Genomic DNA, 20,230 nt, shown 5'->3' with positions numbered 1-20,230 from the left:
GATGCCAGTACACCACCACTGGTGATGGCAGTGAATCAGTAATCACATCACATTTGTCCTTAAGCAGATGTATGCTACCTCATGCTGCTCTCAATGAAGCAAATATTCAACTGTAAGTTAAAAAGTTTTATGGAGAAAATCTGTCTTACTCTGGCCTACGCAGCCTGTTGTTTGCTCCACCGTACGAACCACGAAAACAAACATGACTATCTGTTGTTTAAAGATGGCACTGGTAATATATAAATTATAATTTATAAGTTACTCTAATCTGAGATAGTTTTGTGGGAAAGTTGTCTGGAGTTCATTTTACTGGTACCCAGCACTGATACCACCACTTGGCAGCAACCCAAAGCCTACCCTTGTTCCTGATCCCGAGCATATAAGGTACGGGGAGGGGGAAGTGCCTGTGCCAGAAAATAGTCATTTTTATTTGCATTCATTATCTGCAATGTAATGAAATGATTTAATTAAGTTATATGACAAATAAACTACAATACTATCCCTTTCAGGGCTCAGAGGCCAAATTTCAAAGTGTGCACCAGGGTCCAAGAATTTTCAAAAAATAATTTTGCTATTTTTTCTTATAAAATGGTAGAGAATCTTTTTCTGAAGGTAATAAAACAAAAAGTATGGAATTTGATGGAAAACTGACGAAATTATGCTCTCACGAATTTTGACGTGTCAGCGATATTTACGCATCGGCGATTTTGCCGACTTTGACTCCCAATTTAGGTCAATTACATTATTCCAGTCAACCAAATTCTTAGGTATTTCACTAGTATCACTTCTGTTCTATCGACTGAGCACAAGAAATCACCAAGTCAACTGTTTCAACAACAAAATAAAGTGACCGGAAATTGGTAATTTGGCCAATTTAATGCAGATTTCAAAATATTCCAATTTCAAAATAGGGTCCAGAATAAACAATGCAGGCATTTCTGGCACTAAACTAACATTTCCTCTGTTCATTAGTTACATTTTGAGGCTTTACAAATGAATTCCATTTTGATTTTTTATTCACATAATGAATTTTTATTCAAACCAAAAAATAGAAGATTTACTGTTATGCAATACTGTAATAATTGTGTAAATAATATCACTACATTTGTGAATGTATATTAGATCCATCAGCTGGCGTGTATTAGATATGTGGGATCATTTGTTTACTCTTGAACATTGGCAAAAATTTAACATTTCTGCTACTTTGAGCTCAGTTTCAAGCCATTTCCAGTACTAAAACCAATCAAAATCATCTCAATTCCTGTAGTATATCTTCCATTCTATCAAATGAGACCAAGAAATTGCAAATACAACTATAAAAACTATACAAAAAAACACTGCAAAGTCACTGTTTTAATCAAAAATTACGGTCTCAGTTTTTTTCTCTCATTATGCACTGTGTGCTGCAGGATTTGTTTTATGCGGTGCACACATACCACATAGAATTCTCTCATATCTAGGCCCAAATTTACTGCTCACAGCTTATCAGAGTGAGCTGAGCTCATGGCGTAGATCTACGGTTTGGACCCTGAACGTAAAGCCGTAGATTTACGGCACGGACCCTGAAAGGGCTATACACCACATTGAAATAATTCATGTACCCCATTTTAATAACTTAAAATCTGCTTGAAATGCTGCATTACGAACTTTACAAAAATACAAGTAACAACGCTATTAAATATACTTACCTATGTATACTACTGTATTTTTTAAATTATTACTGTATTATAATCATAATTTTCATTACTACTACTACTATTATTATTATTATTATTATTAAGCTTCATTTTTTTGACATATAGCATATAATTAAGTTAATACTGCAAGCCAGTTTGTTTGAATATGGAATCAAACTCTGTAGCATTGCAGACTTATTTACAGTACCTGTTACAACCTCCTGAGACTCTTCATCCTCTCACCTTCAGTGTAAATACTGAGTAATAATCAAACGTAGCAGAGTGATTGACAGGCAACTATTTTTTACAAACAATTAACTTACACAACAAACATCAAGAACTTGGACAATTTAAATTCATATTCATTTACATTAGGTATTTAAAGATTATAAGTTTATAAAACTATTAATATAATTGCAAAACAAAAACTGCATGCAAAAAATAGTGGCCAACTTTATTTAAACGGCAGAGAAAACTGTCTGTGTTTCTCCACAAGTTTGGCGAGGGTTAATTTTTGTTATAATGTTGAGCTAAGCTATATTAGATTTAATATATTTTTTTTACTGTAGGAGAGGAGGGGGGTAGGGTAGGGAGGAATTTTCCAGAAACCCATTAATTTTTCCATAAATTCTTGGCAAGTGTAATTCACATCTGGTAGACCCAGGAACCCAGTCCTCCATTTTAGTAGGTGTCTGTTGTATATTAAATATCAATATTGTGACCATAAACTGCCCAACCCACTATTGATGTTTCCATCAAAAATGCTCTAATACTTGTTTTTAAATTACTGCTAAAAACACCACATAAACATTCATTTTCTTGCCTCTTATATCTCTTATACTTTGTAACAAGCAAACTTTTTTCTTGCATACATTTTTCTCTACATGAATAATATTAGCTTATCAAATACAGGACTACAGCTGTCACTATGTATACATTAACAGATTATTACTATTTTCTTCCACAAAATTTACCTACTACAGTGCCAATAGTCTCACTTTGTGCATAAAAATTTCATATTTCTTATACTGTACTAACATTATCTTACCTTCTAAAGTTTTAAATTTTCATCAGTTTACTTAAAATTCCATGCTCCTGTTTACCACTGTACAATGTCAAATCAGCTTTATTTAAGCTGGAGGAGGTGAAGTTGCTATTGAAAAGAAAGTGTGACAAAATGTAAAAATAAAGATACTAGATAGTAAATGAAGAGGTATCAAGAGAAATATGATGATATACTGTGCATGCAAATTCAAGAAACACACAATAGCTGGGAATGAATGACTAAATGAAAACTACTGTATATATATTGAACATGATGCATTTACTGGTTGATGAAGAAAACATCACTGAATAAATGATATGAAGATGGATATGCAAAATATCTGGTTAATGTCTTTAGCAACAGAAAAAAAGGAAATTGTCTCACATTATAGGGGCATAAAACAAGTGTAAAAAGGAAAATGCAAATATTTTTGAGGTGAAAACAGTGATGCTGTAATGGCTTTTAAAGGGATAATCAAGTGTGAGGTACACTTAGGAAGTGAGTATCTCTTAAATGGTGCAGTTTTATGATTAGATATGAAGACACCAGAAACTTCTCATAAGATTTAAGGATAAAATGCAAGTTGCATTACACAGCTCACTTAACTTTCTGTTGCAAAGGAGTCATATGTAAGTAGGGATATCTTGTATGACAGGGCAAACACCTCAGTAATGAATACTTAGTTTTTAATTTTGGACTTTGAGTGAGAATATTTGACTCAGCAATGAAGAAAGATGCAAGAGAAAAATGGGTGATTGTAGGAATATATTATGGAATTCTTACCAGTAAAGGGATGAACATTAGAGGTGAAATTATAAAGTAGAAAGAGGGAAAATTAGGAAGGTAGGAATAATGTGTGCAAAGATACACAGTAAAGAGCAGTGAATAATGTAGTGCAGGTACAGGATGGCAAATGTACAGGATGAGTGCAGTAGAGAGCAATGAATGTAGTGCAGATATAAACTGGCAAGGATGTACAGTAAGAGTACAGTACAGAGAAATGAACAATGTAGTGCAAGTACAAGCTAGCAAAGAGGAGACTTGGTATATGTCACCCTGCTTAATAATAGAAAGCAGAATAAATAATTTGGATGGATAAACTAAGTTTCATCCAACATGCAGCAAAACTTCTACAGAATCATTCACATCAGACATTTAAAGTCTCTCATGGTCATGCTTCTTTAATAAGCCCATGGACATTTCCTATATCTACTAGCTCTTACTTTTTTTTTTTAAATCCTTACTGGCATGCTACTTAATCATAAAATTCTTACTTTTCTAGAATAAAAAAATAAAATAAAGATTTAAGAAAACAGCACGGCTAACTAACGTGTCGTCTGAACAGATCAGCATGGGTGGCTAGTGCGGGGTCAGTGTTGGCAATGTGTGTGATGACTTCCTCAACGGTCCACTCGGCCGGGTCACCACGGGGCCGGGGACTCTGGCCCGGCTCGCTCATCGAGGAAGGGGATGGCTCTGAGGGAGGGGGAGGAGCACTCTTGGTAATCTAAGGCTATCACAGCTACAGTTAAATCATCACTTATGTTGTCTCTGGATACTTGTCACCACAGACACCAATAATAATCATCAAATTTCTGCAGCTATTACCTAAATCTCTGCTAAGTGCAAACAATACTCAGTAATTTTTTTTATCTATACATACTGAAATTAGAAGCTTATAAAAACAAATCTGGATAACATCTAAGAGCAGTTTAACCATGAAACTACTGTTAACCTCATGAAAAGAAATAAAAACGGTGATCAGAAAATATCAGATACATCTGTCAGAAGACATGTGGATCATGTCTGCAGATAATTAAACTTATCTGCTTTACATGATCACCTGCCAACTCAACCTTATAATATTAACTGCATAATTGTAAGTTATTGTTTTACACTACAGTATTCATAATTTAGTTTAATATTTATACTTCACAAGATCTATAGCCTTAACAACAAAGACCTAAGACAGTAGCAGGGAAAAAATGCTCTGCTCGCAATGTACACTGTGCTTGTATCGCCTACAATACACACGACTTTAAAGATATTGTGAATTTGTCTCATCCCAGAAAATCTCATGAACAGCTCAGTATAGTGTATATAATGATGCAAGATTATTCTCTCAGTGTGACAATGTTGGTAATCCCTAATTCTAAGAATTTTCAGTTAGCCTAACTTGTTTAGTAAAATGCCATCCAAATTAACTGTAAGAACATAGCAATTGCTTAATTATGCAACATTAGTTTGCTTAAGATAAAAGAAACATGCAAACAATTTACACATGTGGAGTAATCTCACATAATTTATATTAACAGGTGACTTAAATAACTCACTAGCAACTGCATCTACATCACTCAAAGTATAAATATACTTGCTTTTACAATGCACTATTGTTTTTTATTTCAATATTAATTCCATTACAGCCATATTAAAGGTAATGTAGCAGTGTTAATTTCTGGTTTGTTGTTTACATCTCAAAATCAAAAACAATATTAAAATTCTTTAAAAACATATGCTCAATGAATTTAGTTAATTCCATGTGCTTTTCTTTGATTCAACTGTCTTATCAATTTCAACTTTAACAACATAAGAGCCACATATAAAGAAACACAGATCAACCAGGCTGTAATGGATATATGGGTCAGTGGCACATCAACAGCAACAGCTTGGTTGATCAGGCAAGCACCACATGAGCCTGACCCACGGCCAGACTCTGGGAGTAGAAAAACCTCTCAGAACTCGTCAAAGGTATATCAAAGGTCATGTGGACTTTTGGAGCAGCACTATGTCAAATTGATAACCAAGCCTAGAATATTTTTTAAATATAGTATACTCATAACTTGGACTTTTCTGTGGAACCACTTAAGAATGTGAACATAACACTTACCTTTGCCACAAAAGGCCCAACAATGCCCCAGAATACACTTGGTCTCCCACTCACATAAATATAACTTGACAGTGCTACAAGTCCTGATTTCCACTCTGTACAGTACAGCAATGTAAACTTTTAAGGCAGTGCTCACAACTCAAATTCAAACCCAAATATAAAATTTTGCTTTAGAGTATTCTCCGTAGATATAGGAGACCCCATAAGCTTTTCTTTGGATCCACTTATGCATTTCAATATAATACTTACCTGTGGTGAAATAAAAAGGTTTTCTATACCACAAAGCCTGGTGATGCTTGAGAATCTACTTACAGCAATGAAGGAAGGCATCAAAGACCTCATACTGAACTGGGGAACCTGATCTAATCCCTCTGACTGTCCCAGATTGATAATTAAATAAAAGGATCTCATCAACATGTGAGCATTCAGGAATTAATAACATGTATACTACACATGGCCAGGAAAGAAAGTCAATTCATGACTTAACACACAAGAGTCAAGAGTCCCTTCCTTAAACTTTTCAATGTCTCTTATGTAGATCTACATTATGGATGCCAATGTCACTCAAGTAGATTTATGTTTCAAGCACAAAGCCCTCAAATTTTTGGGGCTGTGAGCGGTAAATTTTGGCAGACACGAGAGAATATGTCTGTGCAGTGAGTGCGCACAGGATACAAAAATCCTGCCTATTTGTGGCACACAATGGGAAAAGCAACCTCTGATCTTACATTTAGTTTAAAACAGTGACCTTGAGGTGTTTTCAAGGATGGTTTTTATGGTTTATTAGCTCTTTCTTAACACAACTGACAGAATGTAAGAGATGCTACTGAAACAAGCCCAGAAGTAGCTTGAAATAAGATTCAAAGTAGCAAAAGTATTCGAATTTTGCCAATTTTCCCAAGGAAAGGTAAGGGGTCCCTACACCCCCCCCCCCCCAGTCTGTTGTATGGGATTTTACTAGGTCTGATACAATTATTAGGACACCCAAAACCATGATCAATCATTCCTGGTTATATTTTATTATCCAAGAAATAGGACAAAACTTCAATTGATTTTTGTGTGATAATGGACACAAAATGGAGGGAAGGTGTAATATAGGAGAAGCTTGGGGACATGATTAGTAATTAGAGGATAGGTTGCTTTAGTTGCGGAAATGCATATAGTTTATTTTGCATTTTTTTTTAAACTGGAATTTGTTGAATTTTGTGTAAAATATTCCAAATTACTGACTTTTGTGCATGTTATAGGGAAATTTTGATAGTTTAATAGGCTGCTTCTTGTGCTCAATTAACAAAACAGACATAGCTAAGGATTTGGTCAAACTGAGCTTTAAAAAAAAGGACTCAAAAGAACTTACACCAAAATTTTTGTATTTTTAGTGTAAGTACCTTCAGAAAAAGATTCTCTACCATTCCAGAAGATATTTTTTTTTTAAATCCTGACAGTGTCAGCACTTGATATCAGGGGTCCCAACAGTGAAAGGGTTATATACAAGTGTCAGGAAGAAAGGATTTTCCTCAGCACGTGTCACTATGATGTAGTATCATCACTACATTTGAAAATGAAGCAATTAAAAAGTCTTGATGTAAAATAAAAAAAAAGTATGTGAGGGGACTCGACCACATGCTAGGTGTCCCAGAGCAGCTAACTACAGGAAGTGCACAGCAATATACCTAGCAGTTCTTCAGGAAAGATATGCTAAACTTACTGACAGCTACCATCAAATAGGAGAAGTTATCAAATTACTTGAAAGAATCTGGTGTACCGGAATAGCCTTCAATCATATCACCATAAACACAGCATTTGCACCAATGAAACAGTAGATAGACAAACCATGGAACAGGTGGAGTTTGAACCCATGGTGAGTTGTAAAACTCCAGGCCAGTGCATAAGCCACTGGGCCAGGTATATAGCTAGTTGGATGAATCTTATCATAGCCAGCTGGCTGAGTGACTTACGCACTGACCTGGTGATTTACAACTCACTCGCCATGGAATCAAACCTTCCCATTCCGTGTTTCGTTTGCAATCATGTTATTATGATTTCGAGTCAGTAGATACAGCATATAGAATGAATATTTGTCAATGTATCATCTTCATGTATTTCTCATTTTTGTTTTCATATAAGCAAATGATTCCTGTGATGGTAGTCTAGGAATACAGTGGACCCCATTTTTCGGCCGGTGTGGAAATCGTACAATTCGGATTTTGAGCACTTTTTCGGCAAAATCCCCCCCATAGGGTTTTATACATCAGTTCGGAAATTGATGGTACCAGACGCGTCCACCTGGGCCGCTCATACGTTCGTGACTCACTCTTGGGCACATTAAGTGTCTTATTTTAGGTTAATATAGACATTTTCATTAATCCATCTATGATATTTTCTTCAAAATTATACTACAGTGGAACCCCGAGTTTTGTCCTTAATCTGTTCCAGGAGCTAGGACTAAAGTCGAAACGTCCTAAAATCGAAGCAATATTTCCCATAAGAAATAATGTAAATCCAATTAATCCATTCCAGACCCACAAAAATATTCACAAAAAATACATTTTTTAAAGAATAACTAGTTTTACATACACAAAACACAGATAAATACAGATACTAGTATGTACTTAAATTATTAATACAATAGATAAATTAACATTTAAATAAACATTTAAAATAACATTTACTTACCTTTAATGAAGATTGTTGCTGGCATCCAGAAGATAGGAAGGAGTGAGGGAGCACTTATTGTTTGGAAGGGGAATCCCCTTCCATAAAAACTTTAGGTAACAAGTCCTTATCTGGGGTTACTTACTACTATTTCTTTCTTCACTTCTATAGTGTTTCTCACTTTCTTTACCAAAGAGGTGCCACTAGGAATTTTCTTTGGGTACATGGTGACTTATTTCACAGTTGTACTCAATAAACAAGCACCAAACACAATGAATTAATTGTGAAATGTTTGGATGAGCGTGCAGAGTAATGTTCACTCAAAGATAAACAAGCAGCCAGACTGACTCACGAGGCCTGTGTGTGGAGGCGTGCAGGCATCGGCAGGTGGACAGATCTGGTACGCGGGATGAAACACGGGGCACAGTGTGAAACTCGGAACAAAATTTAGCAGAAAAATCGGTTCTAAACTTGAAGCGTACAATACTCTGGGCTGACAAAACTTGGGGTTCCACTGTATAAGAAACACATTACATAGCATATAAACATGCAATCTTTATATGCTATTGAGGGGTCAGTGGAGGGTAAACACTACGTTTTTCTCTGGTCCAGCATCAGAGCAAATATGCATGAATCTGCGTTGACACAGTAACCAACCGCCCTTAATAGTACACAAGGCTTTCGTTTACAATTCTCGGCACCAATTCTGATGACATCTAAAGGTAGTTAGGAACGATTAAGCTCAGTGACCATGGTATGTCGATGGTAATATGGCTGTAGGCTGCAGTGTATGTAGCTATATGCCTGGAATGTAGTCTCTCTGGGACTACAAATAAATACTACTCACCAATAAGAATCTTCAATAAAGGTATGTATGTTCATTTATCATTAAAATTAGTCAGTTATATTTATTTCTCATTGTTTTCTGTACGTAAAACTAGAGTTATTCTCTACAAAATGTATTTTTCGTTAATATTTTTGGGTGTCTGAAATGGATTAATTGGATTTACATTATTTCTTATGGGAAACATTACTTCGGTTTTCGGTCATTTTGGATTTAGGCCAACCTTCTGGCACGGATTAATTACGAAAACTGGGGGATCTACTGTACAACATGTGACAGTGTTTAGCACACAAGAAATCACTAAGAGACCAAGGGATTCCTAGAATATCTTGAGAAACTACAGCTAAGGTGTAACAAAAACAAAACAGAAAAACAGCTAGTTGAATAAGACTGGACATAAGGAGGTATGAATTTTTGAGCACTGTGGACTTATTTATAAAATCTTGATAGAACTCTACACTAAAATTACTCTAGCTCAAGTAATCTAATACAAGATGGATAAATCCTCCCCAATGGTTTTTGACTTTTGCCCTATCCTTAAGACAGTTATAAATACAGTGGACCCCAAGTTTCGTGAGCCTGGCGCTTCGTGAGTCTCGACTTTCGGCAACTTTTTTTTGTCGAATTAAAGCCTTGCGGCTCGTGATTTGCCTCATGATTCGTCCATTGTACGGAACACATCCGTATGACCAGGAGCGGCCAGGCATACACAAAGGCTCCCACACTGCATTCAGGAGTCAGTGTGGCATTGTTTGTGGACGAGTGACCATCATCTCATGCGTTCATACATTTTGTAATAATCCATTCTTTATTGTGCTTTCAACTGCTAAATAAGCCACCATGGGGCCAAAGAAAGCTTCTAGTGCCAGCTCTTTGGTACAAAAGGTGAGAAACACGATAAAATTAAAGAAAGAAATGATCGCAAAATATGAAAGTGGAGTGCGTGTGGTAGAACTCAGCAGGATGTACGGGAAGCCCCCATTCAACAATCACTTCCACTGTGTAGAAGAAAAATGAAATCAAAGAAGTTGCTGTTGCGAAAGGGGTAGATATGCTCACTAAAAAGAGATCGCAAATACTTAAAGATGTTGAGAATTTGTTGTTAGTGTGGATCAACCAAAAACAATTAGCAGGAGATAGTGCTATGCAGTCGATAATTTGTAAAAAGGCAAGGGAGTTGCATGCCGATCTCGTAAAGAAAATGCCTGGAATGAGTGCTGATGTTAGTGAATTTAAGGCCAGCAAAGGCTGGTTTGAGAGATTTAAGAAGCATAATAGCATACACAGTGTGGTAAGGCATGGTGAGGCTGCCAGTTCTGACAAATGTGTGGCTGAAAAATTTGTGCAGGAATTCAAGGACTATGTAGAGGCTGAAGGATTCATCCCCCAACAAGTGTTCACTTGTGATGAAACAGGCCTCTTTTGGAAGAAAATGCCATAGAGGACCTACATTACTCGGGAGAAAAAAGCCCTCCCAGGACACAAGCCTATGAAAGACAGGCTAACTCTCATGTTCTGTGGTAATGTTAGTGGGGATTTCAAAGTGAAGCCTTTACTGGTGTATCACTCTGAAAATCCCAGAGTGTTCAAGAAACAGTGTCGCTAAGAGTAAATTGTGTATGATGTAGAAGGCTAACAGTATGGCATGGGTCACAAGGGAAATTTTCCTTGATTGGTTCAGTGAAGTGTTTGGCCTGAGTGTGAAGGAATACCTCCTGGAAAAAAAATTGCCACTCAAGTGCCTCCTGGTAATGGACAATGCTCCTGCTCATCCTCCAGATTTGGATGACCAAATGGTGGAGGAGTTTAGTTTCATCACAGTGAAGTTCTTGCCCCCTAATACCATTTCTCTCATCCAGCCCATGGACCAGCAGATCATTGCAAACTTCAAAAACTGTACACCAAAGCAATGTTTCAAAGGTGCTTTGATGTGATCTCAGTCACTGAATTGACCCTATGAGAGTTCTGGAAGGATCACTTCAATATCCTCAACTGCACAAGCCTTAGAGATAAGGCTTGGCAGGGAGTGACTTCCAGGACTTTGAACTCTGCTTGGAGAAAATTGTAGCCAGAATGTGTCCAAAACAAGGATTTTGAAGGGTGTGAGGCTGACCCTGTTGACCCTACACCTGTTGTGCAATCAACTGTAGCATTGGGGAATTCCATGGGGTTGGATGTAAGTGGCCAGGCTGTGGAAGAGTTGGTGGAGGACCACAATGAAGAGCTAACCACTGAAGAGCTGCAAGACCTTCATCTGCAACAGCAACATACCACAGCTGAGGAAATTGCTTCAGAGGAGGAGGAAGAGAGATGAAAGAAGGTGCCTTCTTCAAACCTTAATTAAGGACATTTGTGTAAAGTGGAGTAAGGTGCAAACGTTTATGGAGGAACATCACCCTGACAAAGCTGTTGCAAGCCGTGTCGGCAACATGTACAATGACGTCTTGTCCCATTTGAGGCAAATTTTGAAGAGACACCAGAAACAGAGATGTCTGAAATTTTTTTTTGAGTGACAGGTGGTCCAGTGACTCTCAAGCTGGTTCTAGTGGCATTAAAAAACAAATAAGGGAAGTAACCCCGGATAAGACTTGGTACCTAAAGTCTTTATAAGGAAGGGGATTCCCCTTCCAAACAATAATCTTACTTCTCCATCCTCTCCCCTCCTCCAGTCTTCCATACACCAACAAGTGTCTTCAATAAAGATAAGTGTGATATTATTGTTTTATACTTGATTTCTCATTCTTTTCTGTATGTAAATCTATATTTAATCTAAAAAAAATATTTTTTGTTAATACTTTTGAGTGTCTGGAATGAATTAATTGGATTTACATTATTTCTTATGGGGAAAATGGTTTTGACATTCGTGAATTCCAACTTTTGGCAGACTCTCTGGAACGGATTAATCACGAAACTCGGGGATCCACTGTACTGTATTTAGGTTTAACTGAGAACAGGGGACAATTCCTGTGTAGGCCATCAATTTTAAACTATTCCTGCATGGCAGTGATGCTTATTTATGAGTGAATTCTTAACCACAGAAAAATAATTGGGAAGATTAAAAAAAGTTCTTACAGAACAAAGAGTGCATTTTTAAGAACTGAATAAGACTAAAATGAACGGAATCTGATAAAAACTTAGGATTTTATGGTGTGCTGAATTTGGAAAAAAAAAAAAAAAAAATTTGTCAGCAACAGCTGCATAAATGTGCCAGTGATTTTTAAATTTTACAATTTACTGATGCTTAATTATGATTGATATTTTCAGTTTTTCAATTTCTTCTTATGTTTAACACTACATATATCCACTAATTTCTTATGATATTAGTTTTTAAGAGATGTTTTAGCACTTCAAACATGGGGAAATGCTTAGCTTGACATGTTTCACTTGGAATATACAGTATACAGCCTCTCCTCAGTTAGTGTGACTTTGTAAATGGTCCAAGTCGGACTGAAACATCGTCGTAAACTCATCTCTTGTAAGTGCGAGTTATTTGTTTATCTCCCCTCACTTAGCAACATACTTGTTTACCGACCAGTCGGACTTGCAACCAGCTCTCCAGCCAGTACGCAAATATAATTAATGTACATAGGAGCTGATTTCCTCTATTCTGTTTATTACAGGTAGTATACAGTAAACTACTGTACGTATAAACATTTAAAAATATACCAGAAATTTTATAAATGGTGCAAAGATGACACTAAAAAAAAATCTAAAGATGGTTGACACAAACCCACTACCAGTATAATATGCTCCTCACTTAATTAATGACCAATTCATTTATACTGACCTACTCTTAGGAACGGAACCCCATCGTTAAGCGAGGAGAGGCTGTAAACTGATGAAATAATTGTTTTTATTCTATTTTTTATTACTATGGTCTTCTAACACTATGCACAAGGTATACTTATTGTGTTACAGTTGTTTCAAGGTGTAATGATCCTCAAAACTTGGAAATAAGTCACAATGTTTGATTATACAGTGGACCCTTGGCCATTAGAAGACAACTTTTTCACCATATGTAATCATGCTTATATAGTCAAGATTCTAAAAATAGCTCCTTGGACGTTTAATAGGGCAGTGTACTTCAGATATTTTACTGGTATTAGGACTGCAACTCTTGATTATATTGAACACCAGTTGTTTTTATAGTAGTCCTTACCTCACGAGCGCTGTCATCCAATTTTTACTGACAACTTTAGGTCTCTTGTGGATGTTTCACTTGTGGATGCCTTCTCTGAGTTTAGTCACTGTGGAAGTCATCTTGCTCCTGCAGCCAATTTTTACTACATAGCTTTCTTCCATACTGTGCTTCTGAAGATGATCTCTTCTCTGGTGATTTGTATTTTACCATATTTGTTAGTTTATTAGCTTTCTTGCATCTTGTTCTAAAATAAATTGGCTATGACTGCTTCATCCTAAGTGGTCCATCATTATGTTCTCTTACATTTGGGGATTATAACCCCATGAATTAAGTCTGTTATCTTTACACCCTGGTTATATTTTTGGGATACTACTACTGGCCTTTACAAATTTATCTAAGCCATTCAAGTGGTTCACCTCTTAAAATACAACTGGTTGTCAAGTCAGTAGTTGACAGAACTTAGAAATTAGCACATCAGCTGAAGTGTTCTGGGGTCAATGCCCCTGAACACCCTCCAGGAAGACTCCAGGTAGACACACGGCCACCTGATGTTGCCATTTCCAATTTGAGGATTAATTATAAAATGATTTATTATTTTTTTATTTATTTATTAACACACTGGCCGATTCCCACCAAGGCAGGGTAGCCCGAAAAAGAAAAACTTTCACCATCATTCACTCCATCACTGTCTTGCCAGAAGGGTGCTTTACACTACAGTTTTTAAACTGCAACATTAACACCCCTCCTTCAGAGTGCAGGCACTGTACTTCCCATCTCCAGGACTCAAGTCCGGCCTGCCGGTTTCCCTGAATCCCTTCATAAATGTTACTTTGCTCACACTCCAACAGCACGTCATGTATTAAAAACCATTTGTCTCCATTCACTCCTATCAAACATGCTCATGCATGCCTGCTGGAAGTCCAAGCCCCTCGCACGCAAAACCTCCTTTACCCCCTCCCTCCAACCTTTCCTAGGCCGATCCCTACCCTGCCTTCCTTCCACTACAGACTGATACACTCTTGAAGTCATTCTGTTTCGCTCCATTCTTTCTACATGTCTGAACCACCTCAACAACCCTTCCTCAGCCCACTGGACAACAGTTTTGGTAATCCCACACCTCCTAACTTCCAAACTACGAATTCTCTGCATTATATTCACACCACACATTGCCCTCAGACATGACATCTCCACTGCCTCCAGCCTTCTCCTCGCTGCAACATTCATCACCCATGCTTCACACCCATATAAGAGCGTTGGTAAAACTATACTCTCATACATTCCCCTCTTTGCCTCCAAGGACAAGGTTCTTCTTGTCTCCACAGACTCCTAAGTGCACCGCTCACCCTTTTCCCCTCATCAATTCTATGATTCACCTCATCTTTCATAGACCCATCCGCTGACACGTCCACTCCCAAATATCTGAATACATTCACCTCCTCCATACTCTCTCCCTCCAATCTGATATCCAATCTTTCATCACCTAATCTTTTTGTTATCCTCATAACCTTACTCTTTCCTGTATTCACTTTTAATTTTCTTCTTTTGCATACCCTACCAAATTCATCCACCAACCTCTGCAACTTCTCTTCAGAATCTCCCAAGAGCACAGTGTCATCAGCAAAGAGCAACTGTGACAACTCCCACTTTGTGTGATTCTTTATCTTTTAACTCCACGCCTCTTGCCAAGACCCTCGCATTTACTTCTCTTACAACCCCATCTATAAATATATTAAACAACCATGGTGACATCACACATCCTTGTCTAAGGCCTACTTTTACTGGGAAATAATCTCCCTCTTTCCTACATACTCTAACTTGAGCCTCACTATCCTCGTAAAAACTCTTCACTGCTTTCAGTAACCTACCTCCTACACCATACACCTGCAACATCTGCCACATTGCCTCCCTATCCACCCTGTCATATGCCTTTTCTAAATCCATAAATGCCACAAAAACCTCTTTAGCCTTATCTAAATACTGTTCACTTATATGTTTCACTGTAAACACCTGGTCCACACACCCCCTACCTTTCCTAAAACCTCCTTGTTCATCTGCTATCCTATTCTCCGTCTTACTCTTAATTCTTTCAATAATAACTCTACCATACACTTTACCAGGTATACTCAACAGACTTATCCCCCTATAATTTTTGCACTCTCTTTTGTCCCCTTTGCCTTTATACAAAGGGAACTATGCATGCTTTATTATTACTATTATTATTATTATTCTATTTTATATGCAAGATGATTGTGTAGTAACCCTGAATGTGTAGTACTTGCTGCTTCAGTATCTCAGCCTGGAAAATCCTCAGTGCTGGTACAGTACCTCCATGTTAGCCGACGTTAAACTAGAGAGCGCCTACTCTCTACAGTTTCTGATGTTGCATTCCATTAATGGTATTTTTTATTACAATGAAGAAGGACTTTTCTCATTATGCTTGTTTTTAAATCATTTTTATTTTATTTTACTAACACATTGGCTGTTTCCCACCAAGGCAGGGTGGCCCGAAAAAGAAAAACTTTCATCATCACATACTCCATCACTGTTTTGCCAGATTCATGCTTACAATACAGTTATAAAACTGCAACATTAACACTCCTCCTTCAGAGTGCCAGCACTGTATTTCCCATATCCAGGACTCAAGTCTGGCCTGCTGGTTTCCCTGAACCCCTTCATAAATGTTACCTTGCTTACACTCCAACAGCACGTCAAACCCTAAAAACCATTTGTCTCCATTTGCTCCTATCTAACACACTCATGCATGCTTCCTGGAAGTCCAAGCCCCTAGCACACAAAACCTCTTTTACCCCCTCCCTCCAACCTTTCCTAGGCTGACCCCTACCCCGCCTTCCCTCTACTACAGATTTACACACCCTCGAAGTCATTCTATTTCATTACATCCTCTCTACATGTCTAAACCATCTGAATAACCCCTCCTCAGCCCTCTGGATAATAGTTTTGGTAATCCCACATCTCCTCCTAATCTCCAAACTACAGATTCTCTGCATTATATTCACACCACACATTGCCCTCAGACATGACATCTCCACTGACTCCTGCCTTCTCCTTGTTGCAACATTCACAACCTGTGCCTCACACCCATACAAGAGCATTGATATAACTATACTCTCATACATTCCCCTCTTTGCTTTCATGGATAAAGTTCTTTTTCTCCACAGACTCCTCAGTGCACCACTCACCTTTTTCCCCTTGTCAATTATATGAATTACCTCATTTTTCATAGATCCATCTGCTCCCAAATATCTGAATACATTCACCTCCTCCATACTCTCTCCCTGCAGTCTGATATCCAATCTTCTGTTACCTAATTTTTTTGTTATCGTCATCACCTTACTCTTTCCTATATTCACTTTCAATTTCATTCTTTTACATATCCTACCAAATTCATCAACCAACCTCTGCAACTTCTCTTCAGAATCTCCCAAAAGCACAGTGTCATCAACAAAGAGCTACTGTGACAACTCCCACTTTGTGTTCAATTCTTTATCTTTTAACCACACACATCTTGCCAACACCCAAGCATTCACTTCTCTTACAACTCCATCTATAAATATACTGAACAACCATGGTGACATTACACATCTCTGTCTAATGCTCATTTATCCTTTTTTTCTTAAAATATGTGTTACCTATGGAAATATAAACACAAATGCAGTATAATGTGATCCTTTATTGACAACGTTTCACCCACACAGTGGGCTTTCTCAAGTCACACACGGATCTACCTGGGGTTGGAAGGTACGAGAGTATTTATAGTCAGAATGTTGAGGTCAGGTGAAGAATGCTGCATCTGATGATCCACCGGGTGGGGTTATAGAGTCTTGGGTAGCTTGGCAGGGGTATTGGACAAGTTGTAGACCTTCTGCAGTGTTCTATGTTCTTATGTGGGATAGCGATGAAGAAGTTTCTTGGCGAGTGGTTCAGCTATGTTATAGAAGCCATTGTTCTGGTTGAAATTGTTGGTTATAGAGATAAGCGATGATTCCAGGATTCTTCTGTATTGAGTGTTGTCTTCTGTGGCTATAAGTCTTGAGTTTCTGTAGTTAATTAAATGGTTGTGTGAATTGCGATGCTGTACACAGGCATTCCTTGTATCGTCAGTCCTGCTTGCATATTGGTGTTCTGAAATGCGTGTTTGGAGGTCTCTTGATGTTTCGCCCACATATAATTTGTTGCAGTCATTACAAGGGATTATGTATACCCCTGCAGAGGATGGAGGCTTGTCCTGTCTACTACTGGTGATGTCCTTGATGGTCGTGGTTGTGGAGGTAGATACTTGGAATGATGTTTTGGCAAAGATGTTGGAAACATGTTTGGCAATGGAGTTGTTGGGGAGGACTATGTATCTCTTCTCAGCAGTGTCTTCTCTGGGTGTGTTGAAGATGTTTAATGCCCGCCGTCTGCAGTCTCTGATGAAGTGACTAGGATAGTGGAGTTTGGAAAATACATGTTCAATTATAGTGCATTCTTCCTCAAGGAACTCATTGCTGCAGATTCTGAGTGCACGTAGGAAGAAGCCTATAATCACACCACGTTTGGTTTTGGTGTCGTGGTGAGAGTAGAAGTGGAGAAGATCGTTTTGGTTGGTGGGTATCCCACTGAGGCCCATATCCTCGGGAATAGGCAGTGCTCCCCACCAGCTCTCAGGAATTCTCGCCAAACACCTCTCTAAACTCTTGGGCACTATCAGTCCAGCACATCTCAAACACTCGGGTGATCTTCTCAATCGCATTCGCAACATCAACATCAGGAACAAGAAACTTTCCAGCCTTGACGTGACTTCCCTATTCACCAAAGTACCTACTACACAAGCCATTGATCTCTTGCGCAGGAAAATTGACGATTCACTTGATCTTCCCATTCCAGCCAGCGATTTCATCGACCTTGTTGAACTATGTGTTGGCTTTACGTGTTTCTCCTTCGAAAATCACCTCTTTCAGCAGACTTTTGGACTACCCATGGGTTCGCCACTCAGTGCAGTCCTGGCGAACTTATACATGGAACATCTAGAAGCCGAACGTTTCTCCACCATTATTCCTTCGTCTGTCACCTGGCTCTGTTATGTTGACGACATTCTCCTCATAACTCCTAAACGCTTCAACGTTCAAGCTCTCCAAGACAAGCTCAACCAGGTCGAGCCTTCAATCCAGTTCACACTTGAAGAAGAAGTCGACAACACTCTTCCTTTCCTTGATGTTCTGCTCTGCAAAGCTGACCACGAACTTCGTTTTAAAGTCTATCGAAAACCCACCAACCAAAACGATCTTCTCCACTTCTACTCTCACCACGACACCAAAACCAAACGTGGTGTGATTATAGGCTTCTTCCTACGTGCACTCAGAATCTGCAGCAATGAGTTCCTTGAGGAAGAATGCACTATAATTGAACATGTATTTTCCAAACTCCACTATCCTAGTCACTTCATCAGAGACTGCAGACGGCGGGCATTAAACATCTTCAACACACCCAGAGAAGACACTGCTGAGAAGAGATGCATAGTCCTCCCCAACAACTCCATTGCCAAACATGTTTCCAACATCTTTGCCAAAACATCATTCCAAGTATCTACCTCCACAACCACGACCATCAAGGACATCACCAGTAGTAGACAGGACAAGCCTCCATCCTCTGCAGGGGTATACATAATCCCTTGTAATGACTGCAACAAATTATATGTGGGCGAAACATCAAGAGACCTCCAAACACGCATTTCAGAACACCAATATGCAAGCAGGACTGACGATACAAGGAATGCCTGTGTACAGCATCGCAATTCACACAACCATTTAATTAACTACAGAAACTCAAGACTTATAGCCACAGAAGACAACACTCAATACAGAAGAATCCTGGAATCATCGCTTATCTCTATAACCAACAATTTCAACCAGAACAATGGCTTCTATAACATAGCTGAACCACTCGCCAAGAAACTTCTTCATCGCTATCCCACATAAGAACATAGAACACTGCAGAAGGTCTACAACTTGTCCAATACCCCTGCCAAGCTACCCAAGACTCTATAACCCCACCCGGTGGATCATCAGATGCAGCATTCTTCACCTGACCTCAACATTCTGACTATAAATACTCTCGTACCTTCCAACCCCAGGTAGATCCGTGTGTGACTTGAGAAAGCCCACTGTGTGGGTGAAACGTTGTCAATAAAGGATCACATTATACTGCATTTGTGTTTATATTTCCATTGTGTCGGTATTTTATACCATTTATTACCAATGTGTTACCTATAACCAAACTCCTTTCTATACGAAGTTCAATCAAATGCTCCCCATAACAATGCTAAAAGTCTATCAGTACTTAACTACAACATCAGGTCCTGAAGCAAACACTATGATGACCTTCTGGCACTCCTTGAATCACTAAAGACACCCTTCTCCTGCATTATTCTTACTGAGACCTGGCTTAAGCAGGACATAATAATATCTACCCTCTACCAGGATACACAGCAATCCACAACTGCAGACCATACCAAGTTGGGGGTGGTATTGTAATCTATTACTCTAACCAATTATCTTGTATTAGCACCACTTGCTTTAGTGATGAATATGGAGAATACATTTTTGCTAATTTTACCCTAAAAAACCTTAAGACGTCTATACCAATCGGTGCCATTTACCGGATACCCCACACAAACATCCCAAATTTCAGTGAGAAATTAAAGGCACTAATAACAAACAGACAAATGAATAAGCACTACCTTCTCTTAGCTGGAGACTTCAACATCAACCTTGGCCTACTAGATGATCAGCCTGTAACTGATTTCATCAACAATATGAACAACACACTTCTCATACCAATAATAACTAAACCAACCAGGCTCACTGAAACAAGTGCAGCCATAATAGACCACATATGGACCAATATACTAGCCCCCCTTAAATCAGGGATAATCACAGATAGCACTACAGACCACTACCCTACCTTCCTCTTGACAAACATT

General features: G+C 38.3%; 1 protein-coding gene across 7 annotated transcripts in view; it reads right to left on the bottom strand.

Annotated features, from left to right (window-relative positions):
- Scm (Polycomb protein Scm) overlaps positions 1-20,230 on the bottom strand; it is a 240,670-nt gene that overhangs the window by 7,897 nt on the left and 212,543 nt on the right. For 6 of the 7 annotated variants that reach the window (XM_070103632.1, XM_070103630.1, XM_070103636.1 and 3 more), the window contains exon 13: positions 4,052-4,197. The exons of the other annotated variant lie outside the window; for it this stretch is intronic. In XM_070103632.1, coding sequence (XP_069959733.1) covers positions 4,052-4,197 — 146 coding nt within the window. The remainder of the gene's footprint in view (positions 1-4,051; positions 4,198-20,230) is intronic. 7 annotated transcript variants of the gene reach the window in all.

This window comes from Cherax quadricarinatus, chromosome 86 (assembly GCF_038502225.1).
Source record: "Cherax quadricarinatus isolate ZL_2023a chromosome 86, ASM3850222v1, whole genome shotgun sequence".
Taxonomy (NCBI): Eukaryota; Metazoa; Arthropoda; class Malacostraca; order Decapoda; family Parastacidae; genus Cherax; species Cherax quadricarinatus.
This window is presented reverse-complemented; position numbering and strand designations above follow the sequence as displayed.